The 21424-nt window shown below is 36.9% G+C and overlaps 1 protein-coding gene across 2 annotated transcripts; it reads left to right on the top strand.

Annotated features, from left to right (window-relative positions):
* The first annotated feature begins 2517 nt into the window (after positions 1-2517).
* ZC3H12B (zinc finger CCCH-type containing 12B) lies at positions 2518-21223 on the top strand. 2 transcript variants are annotated; one of them, XM_088527437.1, is made up of 6 exons: positions 2518-2663; positions 14913-15690; positions 17534-17673; positions 18423-18657; positions 18751-18857; positions 19403-21223. In XM_088527437.1, the coding sequence occupies exons 2-6, from the start codon at positions 15080-15082 to the stop codon at positions 20818-20820; spliced, it is 2511 nt and encodes an 836-aa protein (XP_088383563.1). In that variant the 5' UTR covers positions 2518-2663; positions 14913-15079; the 3' UTR covers positions 20821-21223. The 2 variants fall into 2 exon arrangements, with proteins under 2 accessions (XP_088383563.1, XP_088383564.1); XM_088527438.1 differs by lacking the exon at positions 2518-2663 and adding an exon at positions 11172-11198.
* Positions 21224-21424: the final 201 nt, after the last annotated feature.

Genomic DNA, 21424 nt, shown 5'->3' with positions numbered 1-21424 from the left:
TGCACTGCTATTTGTGTTCTCTTAATGTCTTGTATTTGATAATATGGTGGCATTTTTTCTCCCCATCATCTCTCCATAGTACAGTCCTTTTTGTGCTGCTTCAGCTACTGTTGCCAAATTTCTGAATATTTTTTCAGTGTAACTTTGCAATAGACAAAACGACAGAGGAAGAAGAGGGGAGTGCATCCTTTCACCATTGCTATCAGATAAGGTGAAGAAATGGCCTACTATTCCCTAGAGATATTTGTCAACACTCCAAGAGTCCTATTTTTTCCAAAGATGCAAAACCCTTTTCAGATGTAAAGTCAAGAATCAGTAAGTCAAGAGGGTACAGGCCAAAGGTTTGGACATCGGGACTGTTTTTCCAGCTCCAATCTTGGAAACTTGCTGTTCAAATAACTTCAAACTTTTCATTCAACTTTTGCTTCATGGTTTTGAACAGGTGTCTTAATCTGTGGTTCACTTTTCCTTGTATACAGTTTTTTTTATATATATATCATCTGAAATAACGGCACTGATGTTTAATATCTTATCTGCTGCTATTTACACATTTTGATAAGTGGAATCTAAATAATATTTTTTTTTCGCCCAGCACACAGATCAAAATTTTCAAAGGTAGTTAAAGGATTTAAGCATACAAATGCCAATGAAATAAATCCTGTAGCTGACCCTAAAAAAATCTACTTTGTTCGTATTTAATCATTTTTATCTCCCAAGTTAATAGGCAGATACATTTCAAAACAAGTTTTAACATTAGAGAGAGTGGAATAATGTCAAAATATTCTTTTATTTTACTGAGCACAGGGTTAGATTTTGTTATATTTAAAATGTTTCAGTTTAACAGTCTAACTTTAGTCTACCAAGCATTGCTTCATTCTAACAAGAAATCCTGCACAGAATAATTCCAACTGCAAGAACCACTTTTTCCCCTCGTGGTGATCATCCCTTCTACAGCAATTAGTTCTGCAAGATGGGAGCTAACCATCATTTTTTTTCTTTTCTCAGTATATAGATTTAACATGCTTGTGCATATTTTTTTTAATTTACTTTTAAATTTATTTTCACTTAAAAGTTTAATTTTCCATTTTATTGTTGGATCAGAAAGAAATGACTTTCATAAAAGTATATTGAGATTCATTTCAGTGTGGACATTTCTTCATTATTATTTACAGAAACTTGCCACATATTATAAGGAACAATATGATATGCCAAATCATTTAAAGTTGTTTAAAATGAGTCAATATAACAGATTCATTTATATAAAAGACACCACCTATATAGTAATATGGTCCAGCACCTATATGGTAATATGGTATGGAGACCCCAGTAAAACACAGGATAGGACTGAGCTCTGCTCATGTGCTGTTGGACGGGTATATGCTGTTATGGGGTTGAATTGGTGGCAGTTAGCACTGCTAAACAGAAACAAAAGGCGATGTTTGAGCAAAAACAGTATGTGCCAATTGATGAAATTTGCTTCAGATTCCTATGTTTTAAAATATAATTATTTCTATATCTCATCTGTTTTTTGAGTCCTAAGTTACACTTGCAAGGTTTTTCCCTACAGCTAGAAGGCCAAGAACTTCTTAATATTAAAAAAAAAAAAAAAAAAAAAAAAGCACGGATGTTATTGTGAAATAGCATGCCTCAGGAAGCGCCAGGAGGCTGAAGACACCGTCATCAGCAGGTCTGGTAACAGAGGCTAGGCCTGAGGGATTATTGGATTGTTTAGTCTTGAAGTACTATTTTCTAAAGCCTGAAACATTCATACATTTTTTTCTACTACTCGTCCAATATATGCTATGTGTTAAAAGTGTTCACTGATGTCCTAGAGAGCTAGAGATTTAAGTACCTGCACGTGGAAATCTGTGTCTAAGTGGTTTTGTTTGTTTGTTTCTGAATTTAGTCATATCCCTTATTTCATCCTCCGTTCCCCTAATTTGCAAAACTGCGAGAATACAATATTTTCACCAACAGTGCCCACCTGCCCTCCCTAGCCCTGTCTCCTTGTGGGGCTAATGCCAGAGAAGATGGGCTCCCTTTCCCCTTCCCGCTGAGGCTGCGCGCACAGGCTGCCTCAGCGCCGGCTTTCGGAGACGACACTCGGGAGGCGCCGCCGCGGCCGGCCGGGCCGCGCGCGCTCCCGCAGCGCCTCACGCGCCTTCCCCTCTGTCAGCAAGGCCCTGCCGCGCGCGCGCGCCCGATGCGCCCCCCTGCGCCGGGGCGGGGTGCCGTGGGGGCGCGCGCCCGCCGCACGCGCGCGCCCGATGCGCCCCCCCCCCCCCCCCGCGCAGGGGCGGGGTGCGGTGGGCGCGCGCGCCGGCAGCGGGAGCGCGCGGCCGCCGGAGCCGGGCGCCTGCAGCAGCGGGGGCCGGGCGCGGTTGCTAGGAGACGGCGCCGGGCCCGCTGGAGCCGGCGGCGATGAGGCGGCGGCAGCGGCTCCCGGGCTCTCGCCGGTGCTGACCCGCTGCCGCCCCTCGCCCGCCCCTCCTGGCCCGCCCTGGCTTTGGGCCCGGCTCCCTGCTCGTCCCTCCAGGCGGCCTTTCCCCTCATGCGGCCGGAGCGGGGCCGTGCTGCGGCCGCGCGGAGCGCCGCCATTCCTCGCCCCTCCGCCGTCCGACCCCGCAAGGAGTCGCGGGCGGTGTCTGCAGCGACGACGGCGGGTGAGGCCCGTCGGGGCGGGGGCGGGAGGAGCGGCGCGGCGGAGTGGGCAGGCCGCGGCGGGGCCGAGCCGGGCGGCCTCCCGCAGGCCTGGCGGAGGCCGCGGCGGGGCCTCCTGCTGCCCCCCGGCGGAGCGGGCCCAGCCCTGCCGGGCAGGGGGTGTCCGGGCCGGGGACCGTCCGCGGCGCAGAGGCCGCGGGGGCCACCCGGCCGGAATGGCCTGGCAAGCCGCAGGCAGCACTGGCAGCTGCTGGTCGGGAAATTTGCCTGGATTCATTAATTGCGATAAATGCCAGGGCAGCGTTTTCCAGGCTACGTTATAGTGCTGTTTGAAATGCGTTCTCTAGCTGATTATGGGATGGATTACAAGAGAATTAAATCTGTATTAACAAAATAGCCAGGTGATTAAATAGAATTTGCTTATTTATAAGCTACCCAATGGTCACTACTTCCATCCCTCCATTTTGCTTTATAGTGCAAATGTAAATAATACACTGGACGCTCATTGCAATAAGGATGAGAGTTGCAATAGTTTTTTTTTTTTTTTTTTTTTTAATCAGTTTATTTAAAGAAGTTGTGTCTTGTAGCTATCAGTCGTAACTGTGATTTATTTTTTTTGTAGTCCTTACAGCTTGCATCAAGAGCTGTATATTTCTTCTGCAAGTTAGCAAATGGAATGCAAAATCTATACTGTGTCTTAAGTTCATAAATGTGTATTGAAATTAATTCCGGTTGTATATTGAGATACGTGTGGTGCATTGTTTCATTTTTATTGTCCTGTAACATATTTCAGTGATACGCATATTTCATCATAGATTAGAAGCAGAAATAGAAAGAAAATTAAAATATCTCTCATTTATGACCTGGTATGGTGCATACTGGCGGTTCAGTGTGCCTAGAAGCATGCAGCACTCCAGCTCTATCTGATTTTTTATTCTTAGTGTGCTTATCCATTGAAATGGCTGCATCTGTCAGACAGTGATTTTTGTTTAGGAAATGTTGTCTGTTAAAGAGAAATATCTTTTATTTGCTGAAGTATTAAACATACTATGGTATGTAGAACTGAAAACTACATTTTTAAGTGTAGCTAATGTTGCCTATAAAACTGTATTTGTTTCTTGCTGGAAAATGGGTTAGTGGGGATGTCAAGGTCATTTACAAATTTAGAACAAGTTAACTGTTACTGAAGCATATTATTTCTTCTTTACTTTCATATATTCCTCATATATCATTCCTGTAGCTGTTGACATTTTCTGGACCTGAGTTCAATTTATCTTCTAAAACAGTCTAATAGTTATTGGATTTTAAAAATTAACTGTAACTTCCTAAGTGAAGGATCTCTTTAAAATGTCTTGAAAAAAAATGACAGCAATATGACTAGTCAAAAAGAATGAATACAAAAGATGTTATGAGGATGTCCAGATACCTTTATGTCCAGATGAACTAATAAAAAAGCATTTCCAGCTGCTGCTGTGAATAAGATGTGTTCTGGCTTTCTGTTTCTTGATCTTGTGACATGCCTATTCCAATTAAGGTTATTCCATTGCCGACACTTAATGATGTTGACTTTCCAAGCCACTTTACATTTTGAAACTCATACGTGACTTTATTTTTTAAAAGAACCCATATGATTCTACTATACATCTGTTAAAAATAGAAACAAATCAAATTGCTCCTGTCACTTGCACTCTGTTACTGCTTTCAAGAAGAGGAGATGCACTGGAGCTCTTTGGAATAAGGAAGGCAGCAAGATGTAAGTTCAGTTTTAGGAAAGGGCCTTGGAGTGGGGGAGGAAAGATTTTAATTTTTTTTATAAACTCAGGAAAAAATTCCAGATGTTGCCAGATTGTAAACTGCTTTGATTGTACTAATTTATGCATTTTCATCATGCAAAAAGATGTCTACAATGCTATACAGGCCTCACACACAGCCACACTAATCAAAAAGAAGGAATACTAGAACAGGCTTACCTGTATTTGATCATGGAATCTACTAATTGCAAATGGTTTTGAAGCGCCAAGTGTACATGGCTAAATAAACATATATTTAGAAACTTACATTTTTAAAGTTTAATTTGAAAGGTTATATTCTTCAGGTTATATTCCTTATTATAAAATTGGGAGCATTTTTGGTAATAGAGTATTACAGACTTTAACATTCCTTATATCTCCTAATGTAGTTTCTTTTTCGTTTTGCATTTCCTGTGAATGTGCTTTTTCTCTTTTCGATAAGGTGTGTTTATAGTATCACAGAAGATACACCTGGAGGCATATATATCCTGACCACCTATTGAAATCTAGGATTTCTGGTGCCATGACACGTAATATCACGTTTATTTCAGATTTAAGGAATATATTTGGAAGAGCAGAGTTGAGCAATGTAACATCTTCTAAGATACAATTTTATTGTTCTTAGATGAACAATTTGTTCATGAGATTGGCCATTATAAGAAAAAACTCTCCATTAGCTGTCAGTCTTGGTTCAAATATATATGTTCTTTCTATATTTATACTTGTACTTCAGTTAAGTGTCTTTTAGTTTTAAAGGTAGCTATTTTATTTCATTTTCTTACATGAGTTATTTTTGACTTTACTTGCTAACATAGCAAGTTGAATCACCATGCCACAATAAAGCCTAGGCTTTACATGGTTTGTTGTGAGTCTTGTCTGGAATGTTACTGGAGTATAATGGTACAGAACACTGAAGACTTTGCAAATTCTGGTGTAAGTCGAAGCACTCATCAGTTAGAGTTGAAGTATTAGAGTTCATTTTCCACATTCAGCCCTTCCAGAGTGAGTCCTCTCCCTAAGACTAGCACTCTGTTCTGCCTAAGTCAGCCTTGTGTTGGTTTAGATAGCATAGCCAGAATATCAACCTAATATTTTGCTATGGCTAATTTATTTTAATAAAGACATCCTCTTAGGAAATGTAATGTATTTGCTCCTTTAAAGAACCCACAAACACTTCAGCCAAACCAGATAAAGCCAGGAGTCTGATAACTTTAATCTAAAAACAATATGAAATACCCTCCCTTCTTCCCCTTCCGCCTTTTTTTAAAAGTAAAACAACAATTTCAGATTTTTTGCCAAATCATTTTATTTTCTTAATTCTAAGTTCTTTCTGATTCTGAAAAAAAAAGCCCACCCGCCAAAAACTTCTCCTGTCAAATCAGCTCGGAGTATGAAATAATATTGCTGGAGAATAGGAGTTTGCTGTTTTCTCTTTTGAAAGCAGAACAGAAGAGTTCACTTGTCTTCCTGAAGATGACTTTACAACTTCATCTTAGAAATGAGCACTGTTGTCACTGTAAGAATGAAGGAATCATAGAATAATTCATAAGAAGAATTTCAGTTGGAAGGGACCTTTGGAGGTCATCTACTCAAGCACCCTGCTGAAAGCAGAGCTATCTAAGGACTGACTTTGTTTTTGAAGAAAAAACATTGTATCAGCTTTGAAAATATGGCTTTAAGCCCATCTTGTGTTTCCAAAAAGGTAGAAGTTGGAGTTTTCAAGGGAGGAGTCCCTCCACCTCTTTTTTTTTTTTCTTCCGCTTTTTTCTTTCTTCCTTTAAAAAGGCTCTTTCAGTTTATCAGAAAGCATATGTTCTGACTGCTGAGTACATCCTTACTATTCTTGGGTGGTGTAGCATGGTGAGGGTCCAATCACTATATGGAATCCTTTAGGAACAGGGTATGTTTGGTTTAGTCTGTCACAGTAGTGTTCAAAATACTGAATTACAAAAGTATAAAACTATAAAATTAGAAAAAGTGTAAGTTGGAATGATGAAATATTTTATTGATGTGTCTTTGAAAATGCAAGTGTGACCTTGATAGGCACAATGGACTTTTTGAATAGTGGTGATACTAGCCTTAATTTGCTAGCCTGATGACTATCAGGAAGAGAAGATAGATGGGAAGAGGTACTATATTATTGCTGGAACACTTTTTTTTTGCATATTTACTTTCTGCTTTTTGCATATTTACATTCTGGTTTGTTCTCCTGTCTTAGAAAGTCAAGTTTAATATCCAGTGCAACAGAAATATTTAATTTCCTTCTCTTTAGAAGTGCTTCTCTTGCGCTCGGCACTGCCTGTTCTTTGTTAGTCAAGAAACTGTTTACTTCGTGCATAGATCATGTATTTTAAGAAGCAACTAATATACTATTTCCCTTCTATATAATTCTAACTCTGTCCATCCTAGCTCTATGAATTCATACTTACGAGTGTAACAAAATGAATGACAGATTTGAGATAAGATGCTTGAATTTTGCATTATCTTTGTTCTCTTCAATTCATGCTTTATTTTCAGTGGAGTCTTTAATAACTCATTTCAAATCCTCTATTTATATGATGTGCTAGACACAGTTTGTTTCATGTATAGTTTAATTCTGATTCACTGTTCATTTGAAATATTTACTGAGATAAACTTGAAGTACTCAAACATTTAAAGCAAGGCATAATTGGTAATAATATTGTAGCTTTTTAGTTAATTTTTCAATTTAACAAATTCCACAGTATTGTAAGAATTAGTTGAAAAATGCGTATGTTCCTATCAGGTTTTCTTTCATATAACTGTTTTGAACTGAATCTTGTAGTTTAAAAATAAAAAGGGCTTGATATATCCATAGGTTGCAGTCCAGGGGTTTGTGTCATCTTTGTGCATCGGTACATTGTTTTATTTAGGGTTTGAAATCCACTGTAATTTCATTGTTTAATACATCTCATTTTAGGTTCTCAGAAGCGAGCACTCAAAATTCTAGCTAATCAAAACTCTTTTCCTCATTTTGCTGTTTGTTAATAGGATCATATCTTTCTTTTCCTGTTATTGTCTGAAATGGTTTCTGTGTTATTTTGGAATTTCTGAATCCTTTATAAAAACTTAGCTATGGAGGAGTGCCATACATAGCAGAGTTGTGAAGAGTCATACTGTTTGTCAGTCAGATTTGCAGGGCAGATGCATACTACATACTGCTTACAATAAATAACATTATAGTTTGAGCAGAGATGGAAAAAGAAGGTTGGAGCAATTTGTATGAGGAGTCGTTTCTGTTACAGTGAAAAACTGTGCTTTTCTGTTTAGTGTCTTTCTAGTTATGGGGAGGTCAAACATAACTTGGTACCATTTATTCTAAGCTGAATATGGTGGTTCTCATCAAGCTCAGACAAAGTTCTGAAAGTTTGTAATCAACTGCAGATCAAAAATAGATGTTGCAAGATTCTTTTTTTTCAGTCTTGGTTACTACAATTGACTAGGAAGTAGTGGTCTGTTCTGTCAGTTCTTTCTGTCTAATTCAGATGAATGTCTTGTTATTGCTGAGTGAAATTGTCAGTGCCTGATGGCACTTGTTCAGTAGGCCAGCCAAATGCCGATTTCCTGCATTCAGTATTGTTGAAAAGTGAAAATGGAAGGCGAGAAATTGAGATTCAGAAGGAGATTGCTTTCTTCAAAGGCAAAACTTGGTAATATAACTATGTCTTCCTTTGCGCTTCACTGTATGCAGCATTTGTCCTGACAAAGGACTATATTTATATTAGGCCTTTGGCCTGTGTAATTGTAAGGTTCCTGCAATCATCAAAATGATGGTGTTGAAATTTCCCATTAATGTGTTGAGACTGACATCATGTTACTGTTAAAAAACAGTTTAAAAATCATTAATTTGAATCAAAATTCTATCACTTATATGGCTGTAATTATCAAGGGACTGAAAACTCTGTTCTACCTTTTTAACATTTCTGTTACAAATTCCATTTGACTTGATGCATATTCAAGGAATACTGATTTTACATGTTTTAAATGGATAAATGAACTGCAGATCTCTGCTCAGGTCTTTGGTTTAGACCATCTCTTCTAAAATAGAGAAAGAATTTTAATTTATTTGATTAAAAGTACAGAAAAATATTTGAATAAGTTTATTCATTTTGGGTATCTTGAAAGGGTATCCATTTTAAATGTGGAAGGTTGAATACACTGCTCCTCAGCAAGGAGGTTGTTATAAATAGCATTAATGCTGGATATTTGTCTCAAAATCCGTCTGCTTTCATCTTGGTTAATGTTTTCTGTTTTGTCTCCTCTCTGCTCCGATATATTGTGGACTTACTATTTATAGAAGCTATATGAGAATATATGAGATAATGTCAAAGTCTGCACATCTTTCAGTTAGGTGGTATGTATATATTTTTTTTTTTTGCTGATTACAAAAACTCCAAGGATGATATTGATAAAGCTACATTTTATACATTTTTAAAGGAGTAAAAGGGCAAATTTCTTGATTACAGGTCCTACTAGGTAGATTGGCATTAACAGAATACTTGGTTATGTATTTTGTTGATACTAGCAAGAGCTGCATTTGAAACATGGTCTAAATTCATGAATATTGTATTTTGGCAAATTGCATCACTTCTTTTGAGTCACTTTAAAATGGCCAACTCAAATAGAAAATGTTTATGTGTAACCTAATATGCATAACCTATTTTATTCTGTTTTCCTACAGCACTTGATGGGGTAGGTAAGAATGAACATGCTAAACTACCCCATTTGTTAAAGATTAAAAATAACTCATTAGTAGCTTTGAAAAATAAAAAAAGAATTTAATTCCTGCTAAATTGCACCATCGAAGTGTTGTGGGATAGATGCAGACTGTGTGCCTATCTCTGATTAAAATAATGATGAATATGGAAGTCTAGTTTTAGAACTACTTTAGTAAAATAATGCAAATCACAAAACCTTTTTTTTTTCTGTTATTGAGGACAAAAGAGAATTCTATTTGTCACATAGTTCAGCTCTTTTTCTTGGAAATCTGTTCTGAAACTCTTAGAGCATTTTCTCCTTTTTTTTTTTTTTTTTTTTTTTTCTGTTATGTCTGTCCCAACAGATGTGTCTCGCCTAGATGGATGTGTTAACATTCATTCTTGGTATATACCTAGTTATATATCTAGAATGAGAAAACTCTGCCATTTTAATTTGTGACTCATATGCTTAATTTTTAGCTTTAAGTGGTTCTTTATCTGTAGATAAAATAATTCAATGTTTCAGAAAATATTAAAAAAAAGAGGCAGTAATGAATATCTGTATCATTTCTGAACTAAGATTACAGGAAGAAGATTATTTCTTCAGTGCTGTGAGAACACCAATGTTGAATTGTATCACTTTTTCCAGGAGCATTTGAAAGTGTGTTTACCAGAATTAAAGGCTAATCCAAAGTCCAGTGCAAACCATGCATGTTGAGCTGCTCATAGTCTGTGTCTTCTGACTAACTATTTCCTAACAAGTGAGGATTTCCGTGTATTGCGTTTTGGGCTTTCATATTGCTAGAGCAAACAGTAATATCTGAAAATAATGATCAATCATTTGTTAGGGAAGTTTTTAAAAATCACAAAAACATGCTTTGGCGGTCTATCTTCACTAGTCTGTGCTGTAGCTCACTGAAATATTGATGAGTGTTTTGGATCTAGTGCCTCTGAACACTGAATAATTTTAGCAACAGAAGATACTTCTCTCTACCTTTGTCTCCACTCATGTTGTTTCCATGGTTTTAGAGCTTACTTTACCATAATCAGTATATATGTAACCAGAGGGTTGGCAGTTTCTGTGTTAACAGGCTTATACAGTATCTAAACCGTAATCAGGAGGTGTAGTTGTAGTAGATACCTAGCTTGCCTAAGCTGGTTGCTCTTGTAGCTATATGAAAATCAGTTTAGATATATGTACCCATGCACTTCAGTCATCTTCTGATAATGTAGAAATAACCACAATAATCAAAGACCTGACTCCTATTCAGAATAGTCTTCTAGAAAGATGCCTCTTTCTGTAGGTCTCTTACAGGGTAGAATCTAAATAGAGTAGCATAAATCAGTGAGATGAAGGATGAAGAGGAAACTAACATTAAATTCATGCTGAAGCAATGGGGCAATAACTTATTTTTCTTAATGAAAAAACATTACTTTTCATTCTTGTGAAGAAGCTTATTTGATAGCTTAAAAGGAAATAAAGAGGAAAAAGTTGCAATGTTTATTCTTTGCCATGCATATAGAACTCCCCTAGATAGTTCCATTTTATATGCTAAGTATTCAGATAGTTTTCGTTTTGTTTGTTTCTTTAAATTTTGTAAAAAAATATTGTAAAAAATACATATAGCTAATAAGGAGTATCTCAAAAATATACTAGGGGAAAGAAGCAGTCCCTCACTCTCCATAAAATTAATGATACAGAATCATTTTCTCCTGTGTTATTCACGTGAAAGAAAAATACTTTTTTCTTTCTTTTCAGCAGAAGTAAAGTTGCTTAAGATTTGGCAAAAGGAGTTAATTAATATTTCTTTATTTAAATGTTGTTCCTTGTCACAGATGTGTTATCCCTGCAGTCAGTTCTTTATGTATGAAGAGCATGATTCATAGGACAGTGAAGATGATGGAAAGCTGTTGGGTCACTGGGTACTGAAAGAAGTTATTCACTCCCTCCTTTCACCCTACATTCTTGATTCTATTGCTTCTGCTGAAATCAGCAGACCTGGAATTGAGTATTTCCAGCACCTGGTCTCTAGTAATCATTACCATTTGCATAATTAATGTTATGTAGTTCCTGAGAGTTTTTAATACACGTTGCAATCGCTTATTACTGGGTAGACATTTTCCTTCTGTTTTATTGTCGTGAAATTATACAGATGTTTTCAGTTTGCTAGTATATGAACAAAATATTTTTGCCTCAATCTCTGAATCCCATTATCAGTTCTACTAGTCTGTCATGACTGTGCTAAAAGAGATCTTTAGGTAAGAAAACTTGATTGCTTAGCAGCAAGCATTGAGAGGCAAATTTTTAAAGCTGCAGCATTCAGATTTCTGAGTTCTAATCTCTTTCAAATCAGAAATTGGTAACTGCTTTTCTCTCATTCTGTAAATTTGTGTTCATATTTGGCTATCATGGGGAAAGAACGTAACTTAAACAAGAACATAGTACTGCTGATTTTTTAATGTTTTTAGTATATGATCTGTGATATGAGCTTTTATTCCACCTTTGAGAAAACTGAGGCACACAGACTCATTTCTCATTTGTTTTTGTCATCAGCAAAATGACACAATATGTACTTTATTTATCGTTTTAAAATAGTTCTGGTTCTGCTTATATATTTTATATTGTGTATATATATATACAAATATTGTATATTGTGTATATATATACAATTGTATATATATGATTGTATATACAAATATATATATATAGTGTGTGTATATATATACAAATAAATTTGTCTCTGTGTAATAATTCCTTAATGCATTTATACTAACTTAAAGTGTGCAGTATAAGCAATAACAAAATAAAGTGTCTGCAAGTAGAGTTCTGTAAGCCAAGGAGTAGTGCTTTTTGCAGTAACTCTTTTTATGTACACATAAAGATAAAGTGAGCATAAAGGCCGTAAGATAATAGAGAATTCTCAACAAATCACCTTTTGCTCAAGACAAACATCCCTGAAAGATTGCCTGAAAGTACTCATTTTCTTCTACAAATTACATGAACTGCTTGCACCAGAAATAATGTAATCTGTAGTTTACCCTTGCACTATTCTTAAACTGATACTAGAGGGAGCTGGGCTGATAAAGATGATGCATGCTCACATACTCACATTTGTATACAAATTGAGATGATTGCTTTGTCTCTTCACCTCATCTTCCTGCTTTCAGCCTTTTTGTAGTGGTCCTGTAGGGCTCTACAGTCACAGTCTCATCATTGTTTCCTTTCAGTCATTGTTCTGCACTCTGTTGCAGTAGAGTTGACTCAAATAGCTTGAACTTCAGTCCTTGACTTACAAACTTCCCTTTCACTCATCTCAGATCAGTCATCTTGCTCAGAACTGGTATGTGTTTGGAATTTGTGATTCCTCCTAAATGTTGATGGGATACATGTTGAAGGGTTGAAGGGATATGAGTACTGTAAAAGAACAACATTTGGCTTGGGTGCACACTGGTTATTCTTTCTTCCTTTTTTTTTTTTTTTTTTTTTTTTGTGGTTCATAATGCTTAGTATAATGTCCTTACAATTTTCAGTGAAATAGTGAAAACAAGGTTTATAAGAATACTTTTAGGGTGCAATATTGTAGTTTTATACATTTGTTTTAACTGACTATGCTAATACTTGTTAGCATTTCCATGTTATTTTCTTGATTTCAGTGTCTATGAATATCATTCTGTGGAACAATTTAAAGTACTGATTTCAGGAAGAAAATAAATAACGGACAGTGTTAAGTATGCTTTTCTTCCAGCTACATGAGATGCTCATCGCCTCCCCCTGCTCAACAGATTTCAATACTTATTTTTAGTCTCTAGATATAGCATTTCTGTAGAGTAAGAGAGTAACACTACTTTACAATAAGGGAGTATTTTTCATGTTATTTGTTAAGTAAGACTAAATAAGACCCTTTGTGATCTCTTGGGGAGGTAAGAGTAAGATTTTTTTAAAAAGCTTTTGCGTATGATCAGACTTGATAATGTTCTGTAAAAAATTATCTTCTTTTAATGCTTGCTCATAACCTGAAGGAGTGAAAGAGACATGAGAGAAATTTAAAAAGATACATTAAAGAGATATAAGTTTATTCTAAGTGACACTAGTGAGCAGTACCTCCCAAGATGTGGATTGCTCTTTCAGTTTTACTGCTCCTTGTGAATGCATTAGGAGGTCATTAGGAGAGGGAGCTGCTTTGGTCAATCTCTTCCTGTGCCCAAGTAACACTTATTTTATGCTACAAAACCTCTCTTAAAAATCCTGGGAAAAAGCTTGTCATGCATCCATAGTTTATGTCTGCAAAATACTTTAGAACACTAAGCTATTAGGCCTTCCTGTTAAAAGTGATGATATATTTGAAAAGTGTGTCAGTACAAGGCCTTTTTTAAATGTCGCTACTGTTTAATCCTTTGAATTTAAACCAATACTGTTTAAATCATACTCCTCACACTTCTTCAGACAACATCTGCACTAACCGAAGTCTCTACTACAGACAGTTTGTAGATTCCGAAGACTACACCCTCCTGTGGCTCTTATTAGTTTCTGTCTTTTTTTTTTTTTTTTTTTTTTTTTTCCGTTCTGTTGTTACGTCTAAAAGCAGTAACTTCAATAGGAACAAGATTTATTCCAGTGGGCAGATGAAGTTAAAACAAGCACCTTAAGCATTAAAATAAATATTTTCTTCAAGGCAATTACATTTGTTACTTTCTTCATCCAGAGGACCCCATAGGTTCTGCATTATCAGAGTTTGCTGGTTTACAGAGGAGAGGATACAACTTTCTGAAAGCAGACCTCTTTCTAAACACTTCAATTCTCCTGCTGGCCAAATAGTTGAAGTTCCCATTTTTGCTGTCTTACAAATTTCTTATATTGCTGCATCTTTCTGAATCAATTTTCTGCAGCTTCCTGCATTTCCATCTGGGTCTGGGTTTGTAATTTTCTCTAAAGTATACACTGGCTGCAGTTGCAGTTCCTTTTTAAAACTGTTTTTCAAAAGCTTCACGGCTTCAGCTGAGCCTTTCACAGACCAACATAATTAATCTAGTTTGCCTGGACTCTCACTAGAATTCCGTGAATGTTTTTACTTCTGCTAAAAGACAAGAATTTTCAGTGCTTATTCAAACATTATGAGAGTGAATTTGTCAAAACACAGTAGGTTAGTAGAATATCCGTTCTTGGTTTTGGATTTTTCAGTGCAGTAGGTACAGTAAACAAAGCACTAGATGATCATCTTGCGGAACCTTTGTGCATCTCTGTAATGACTTCAGTGTGTCTTGCAGTCAGCTTATGCTAAAGTTAACCTGGTTTAGCTTGTCAACTATGGTATAAACCTTAACTGGAAGAGCCTGAAAGTGTTTGTTGAATTTTATGCATATTGGAACTTCAGTGTTCCTGAAGTAGACAGGCAAAAATTGCAAAGATTATTTTCTAGTGGAAGTGGTGGGTTGCCCTTTTCTGTGTTGCTCTTTTAAATATAGAGGTGGTTCATTAACTTCAGCTGTAGACTTACTGTGTGGGAACTCATTTTTTGTACATAGTTAGTGGGGAAGGGAGAGGGAATTTAATGTCTGAGTAAAGGGACAGCAAAACTATATGCTTTATTATGATCAATTTTTACATTGAAATCTGTGGGAAAATCTGGGAAATGGGGATCTCTGCTTGTAAACGGAATTACTGTACTCAAGTATTTTGCAGACTTTAATGAAAGCTATTTTTTATTCCCCTCCCCACCCGTCTTTTTTTTTTTTTTTTTTTTTTAAGGAACTTCATGTCGGTGTTGTTTATGCCAGAACATGGTAGGCAAGGCAAATTAATTCCAGCCTTTTGTAAACCTGTAATTAGCCAACAAGATGCAACTGAATACGAATCCTACATGTCTTTGAAAATGAAAAAGAAATCTTGAGCTCTCTGACAGGAAGCTGAACGTGATGACGGCCTGGTCTATGGTGGGGAAGTTGAAAATGGAGAAGAGGCACACCAGAAAAGATAGAAATGTGGAACAAGATGTTGGGGAATGCAGTGCTGAATCTGAGGAATGGACGAGCTCAGAAAGTGAACCTGAGCAACCATACTTCAGAAGCAGCTGTAGCAATATACAGTGGAGAGAGAAGGAGGTTTCCACTAAACCGCATCGACCACTCTGTCGCTCCCCTTGTTTGGATTGCCCAAGTTTTTCGCAGAGCAGTATCACACAAGACTTGAAGCTGGAAGAATGTAAAACAAGTTTGGACAAGGAATACCAAGCTAAAATGGATTTTGCTTTAAAGCTTGGATATGCAGGAGATCAAATCCAGGCTGTACTGAATAAACTGGGAGCAGATGCCCTCATCAATGATGTTCTGGCAGAACTTGTGAGACTTGGCAACAAAAGTGAATCAGAGGGACAAGGCAGTGCCAGCACTACCACTACTACTCTGGTGTCGAGAGGCCCATGTCCGAAGGAGATAACGAGCCCTGAACTGTCACTTGAGGATGAAGTTGTGGATAATAGTGATAACCTGAGGCCAATTGTCATTGATGGAAGCAACGTGGCTATGAGGTGGGTCTCCCTATTACATTTTTAAATAAAAAGTCACCAAGATATTTATGAACAAAAACAGCATTCTTGCAATATAATTTTGAGTTGTGTAGTATATTTAGATTAATAATAAATATTTCTTATGGCCTGCAGCCCAGTCTTTTATATATGCTATTATTCCTTTTAGGTAATTCCTATTCTAGGTGTGTGTCCCCCACCCTTACCCCCATATAAATATATTTTTAATTAAGTTATTCCCTCTGTCTTCTTTAGTAATTTAGCTGTAGTGTGCTTTTGTTGTAGATGTGTTTAATTCTTAAGTTATTTAAGAATGTTATCAGATATTTTAGTTTAATGTCCAGAGGCAAATGAATAGGTGAGAAAAACCTGCTGCTTCGCGAAATGACATATAGTGCATGCTGGTAATATGCAGTGGGCTTCAGGATATCTGAGTGACTGCTGATCAGCTTGAAATGGATGGGGTGATTTGAAGACATCCATTCATCTTCTTTACAAATTCATGTAGAGGTTTCTGCAGAAACAAAAATGAATGGTGTCAAACTAACCGGGCAGCTTGTGACCTATCATGATTGATGAGAAACTACAGCAGTGCTGAGAGGGGGAAAAAAAAAAAAAGGCATTTTGAAAAGTATGCTTCAAGGAATACAACTTTGGCTTATTATTCTACCCTCTCCAGATGTAATTTTGGAAAGAGTTCACTTTGTTTTACAAACTATTAACAATAAATGAGGGTTATGCTAGTTAAAAGGTCAGATTCAAAAGTTCTTTAGATTTCTTTTTTTTTTCCCCCAAAGTGGTTACACTATTAATTGAAAAACAAACAAACAAAAAAACAGAATGCTGTTTTTATTTATGGCCACCTGGTTTAGCAAGGATGTATGTGTTGTATTTTTAATACAAAGAAAACATTGGTTTGAATCTAAATATGAAATTCAGCTATAATGTGTAAATCTGTGTGGCTCTCTCAGAGCTATGCAGAATAATACTATGTGTACTATAATCATCTTCTCATATATGTGCTTGCATATTGTTCAGGCATTGCTGAACTAATTCCTGGGGGGATTTAAGACCTGATTCTTCATTCACTGTTTGTTTAGAAAGCAACAAGGGTGTAGCCAAAAGGTACAGTGAATTGCATAGTTAAGATTCTAAATAGTCTCCCGCAAATCTCTATTTTTTTTCTTTACAAAAACTTATTACACCATTTTCTAAACAGAATCAGTGTTATAAAACAGCTTTTAACCCATTCATCTGATTTGTGTGCTATTTTAGAGACACCAATGTGTTTCAGGAAACAATATGTACTTTTTTTTCCTTTGGTTTTGTACAACTTTGAGTAATTGATTTTCTTTAAAAAATATAAAGTACTTTAAAGAAGAAGAGAAACATGCCTAGTGGTAGGGAAACTTGTATTTTTAAGGTTGATGTTTAAACAACTGACAGTCAGCAGTATTAATATATTTCTTTTTGTTAATTTCTTTTTGTTATTGCTGTCTTTTCATGTTGATACCTAAAGGTGAGTGTGGTGGTATCTTTCATTAGATCAGCTAATAAAATGGTAAAGAAGGCAAATCTTTTGCATTAGGGTACTTTTTTCATTTTTGAGATAACGCTTTTTCACTATTTCAACCGGCAGTGTTGTTATCTGATTGCTTTAGTATCTCTGGACAGTTGTCACTTCCCAATTATGTAAGCTGGTCTAATAAAAATACTGTTTTTATGAAATTTGCTTCCTTCATATTCTTAGACTGTAACAGCTAACACTGTAACAGTGTTAAAAAAAAAAACAAACACAAAGTAACTTCTTGTCAATGTATTAATAACAATTTCGCATGATTTGCAGTCATGGGAATAAAGAAGGATTTTCCTGCCGGGGGATTCAACTAGCTGTTGATTGGTTTCTGGAAAAAGGACATAAGGATATAACTGTGTTTGTCCCTGCATGGAGAAAAGAGCAGTCTCGACCTGATGCACCAATTACAGGTAACAGATCTTTCTTTCTTTCTTTTTCTTTTCTTTTTTTTCTTTTTTTTTTCCCCCTTTGACTCCTTTGTATTGCATCAAGACACACGCATGTTGTCCTTTGCTGGGCACTACATACTGGGCTGTGTCTATGAGGTTGCGCAGTGCTCATCTGTTTGAAAGCAGAAAACAACTTCACTGGTAAAGAATACACATTAAGTAGCTGCATCTAAAAAGTAGTGCTGTTTTTGTATAGTAATGAATCATCTCAACACTCCTAAGAGGTAGTATTTATAATTTTCTTGTTAGCGCAGAGATTTAAAAATATAAGAACTGATTCTTAGTTACTGGGCTAGTATAAAATAAGTAATATCAGTCTAGGGATTAATTTAATAGGGTTATCTTGAACACTGAAGAGGCAGCATAGATTTTGACACACAAGGAGACTTTTGTAATATGGTAATAATTGAGTTCTTGACGTGTTCAGAAGGAGTAAGAAAAAGTGTGTAGCGGTTTGCAGGGGAGTAGGAGTGGTTATGTAGCCTTAATATTTAATATTTTCCAGTTACTTTGGAACCTCAGGAATACCTAGCACTTCACATTTAGATATTATTTAGGTATTTTGTGTATTTAGTCCTCGTGTATGGAGGACTTTCTATGAGCACAATTATACAACACTTTGTCAGAAAAAATGAAGTTTCATATTTCAAAGGCTGCATTTCTTTCTTCTAAAACTTTTGAGAAGTTTCTCAACTAAACTTATTTTACAGATCAAGAAATCTTACGTAAATTGGAGAAAGAAAAAATTCTTGTTTTTACCCCATCTCGAAGAGTTCAGGGAAGAAGAGTTGTTTGCTATGATGATCGATTTATAGTAAAACTTGCTTTTGACTCGGATGGCATCATTGTATCAAATGACAACTATCGGGATCTTCAAAATGAAAAACCGGAATGGAAGAAGTTCATAGAGGAACGGCTGCTTATGTATTCTTTTGTGAATGACAAGTATGTTTTTTTCTTTTTTGGCCTCAGAAATAAGGAAATTTGTTGATTCAGAATCTTCATTAAAAACTGAAATTCACATTTCTTTCACCATAGATTTATGCCTCCTGATGATCCTCTAGGACGCCATGGTCCAAGTCTTGAAAATTTCTTAAGGAAAAGGCCGGTTATTCCTGAACACAAAAAACAACCATGTCCTTATGGTAAGTGTGTAAGTCAGATTGATTTACTGCAACAAAAGGAAGGTCAAGTAAGCGTTTGTCATTATTTAAAAAACAAAATATGCTTTTTTTTTTCTTGTTTTCATCCAAGCAGTATATCAATTTTTTATATGTAGTATGGCTGTATTAATAAAAGCAAAGTAACAAAATTGAAGATAACCAAATATTTCAAAATATTAGCAAATGCCTTGTGGATATCAGAGTTTTGTGCCTTTTCCTTCTGACTTGTATTCAAGGAGAAGATTCTCGCAACTTCTGTTGAAGCTGTTTGGTTTTATAGAGCATTAAGTATGCTGTTTGTACTCTAATTCATGAACATGAAGGGGGAAAAAATGGTGTATATCACCCTTGTTGCAGTGACATACATAAATGTAGGTAGCAGTAAGTGATTGCCTGTATGAGTAATTTCTCCTTCCAGTGTCAGTATGCAAACATTACTGTTGAGAAACAGTGAAAGATACAAACATCTCAACTAGCGATGTTGACTTGATTTTGATTTATTTAACCTGAAGACACTTTTCTTACAGGTAAAAAGTGCACCTATGGGCACAAATGTAAATATTACCACCCAGAACGGGCAAACCAGCCTCAAAGGTCAGTAGCGGATGAGCTTCGAATAAGTGCCAAATTATCTGCTGTGAAAACTATGAGTGAGGGAGCCTTGGCCAAATGTGGCACAGGGCCATCCAGCTCCAAAGGAGAGATCAATTCTGAAGTGAAACGCGTTACCCCAAAACGTCAGTCAGATCCAAGCATTAGATCGGTAGCTGTGGAACCTGAGGAAAAGTTATCAGTAGCACGGAAGTCGGAGGCCAGCTCTGTCCCATCTCTGGTTTCTGCATTAAGTGTACCAACACTCCCTCCACCAAAAAGCCATGCAGCTGGTGCATTAAATACTCGTTCTGCAAGCAGCCCAGTGCCAGGTTCCTCACAGTTCACACATCAGAAATCCTCACTGGAACACATGTCCAGTGTGCAATATCCTCCTATACTAGTCACCAATAGCCATGGTGCCTCAATTAACTATACCGACCAGTATCCCAAATACGAATCATTAGGGGACCATGGCTATTATTCCTTACTCAGTGATTTTTCCAACTTGAGCATAAGTAGTATGCGTAACACAGATTTTTATGGGGCTGATACAGACCAGGGGATGTATTCTAGAAACTCAAGCCCCTGTCCTGAAAATCGCTTAAGCCATACAAGTAATGATTCTTATTCCTCTTACAATGACTTGTATCTGGGTGTAGCAGATGCCAGTCCAGAAGAAAATGTGAAGATCCACAGACTTTCATCACAAAATCGTCTTCAGCCTTTTTCCCATGGTTACCATGAAGCCTTAAACAGAGTTCAGAGTTACGGACCTGAAGAACCTAAGCAATCCCTCCGCAAGCAGTCAGTTTCCCACTTAGGCCTACATGCCCAGCATCCAGTTGTTGGAGCACGGTCCAGTTGTCCAGGAGACTACCCTGTGCCTCAAAATATTCATCCAACTGCACAACCAAGCCGTGCCTTGGTCATGACAAGAATGGACAGTATTTCTGACTCAAGGCTTTATGAAAGTAACCCTACAAGGCAGAGAAGACCACCTCTCTGTCGAGAACAGCATGCTAGTTGGGATCCATTACCGTGTGCATCAGACTCTTACGCTTATCATTCTTATCCATTAAGTAACAACCTCATGCAGCCGTGTTATGAGCCTGTAATGGTGAGAAGCATGCCTGAGAAGATGGAGCAACTCTGGCGGAGTCCTTGGATTGGGGTATGTGGTGAGCCACGGGAGCCACATATTATCCCAGAACATCAGTATCAAACATACAAAAACCTCTGCAATATTTTCCCTCCAAGCATTGTCCTTTCTGTGATGGAAAAGAATCCCCACATGACAGATGCACAACAACTGGCAGCTATGATTGTTGCCAAATTAAGAACAGGGCGTTAAATCATTACAGCCTCTTTTAGATTGATGAAACTAAACAGAAGACAGGAGCTGGGGGAAAACTTACATGATGGAAGTGGACAAGTCTATTGTAAATATTTTTTAATATTCTTGTATAAAATTCTGTACACAGTAGCAATCAAAAAATATATGCACCTAGGGACTGTATAACAGCTGATTGCATTGTAAATTTTAAGATTTTAAATATAGGGATTTTTAATAGTATTTTACAGGAAAAGCATACCTTGCTGCATGGATATATCATTAAGAACTAGAACGTCACATTCAGTGTCTCAAAGCTGTTAATACAAAATTATGTTACCAATTATATTGCATGTACTAGTGTATACTTTCCATATGATTATAAATACCTAATTGGCCTTTCAACGTATTCTCTATGCACTCCCAGATCACCTTTAGGATTTCAGCTTTGTTACTTGGCAGTGCCTTTTGGCCTGTCAGCTATTTAAGAAAAAAAAAAAACAAACTTGGCAAAAACAAAAATATCCAATTTGTAAAAATAAAAGTATTTTATTCTTTTTTTTTCAGCTTTTAGATGTCAGTATTGTTGGAATTTCCTAAATTTTAGAACTGTTCACCGGAAGTT

This window comes from Tinamus guttatus, unplaced genomic scaffold (genome assembly GCF_059628265.1).
Source record: "Tinamus guttatus ecotype Peru unplaced genomic scaffold, ASM5962826v1 Tinamus_guttatus_pri_ptg000287l, whole genome shotgun sequence".
In the NCBI taxonomy this organism is placed as follows: domain Eukaryota; kingdom Metazoa; phylum Chordata; class Aves; order Tinamiformes; family Tinamidae; genus Tinamus; species Tinamus guttatus.
This window is presented reverse-complemented; position numbering and strand designations above follow the sequence as displayed.

Coding starts and splice junctions, on each gene's coding strand:
- ZC3H12B (XM_088527437.1), top strand. CDS start 15,080: ATGACGGCCTGGTCTATGGTGGGGAAGTTGAAAATGGAGAAGAGGCAC. Junction 15,691..17,533: donor GGAAGCAACGTGGCTATGAG/GTGGGTCTCCCT, acceptor CATGATTTGCAG/TCATGGGAATAAAGAAGGAT. Junction 18,658..18,750: donor TATTCTTTTGTGAATGACAA/GTATGTTTTTTT, acceptor CTTTCACCATAG/ATTTATGCCTCCTGATGATC.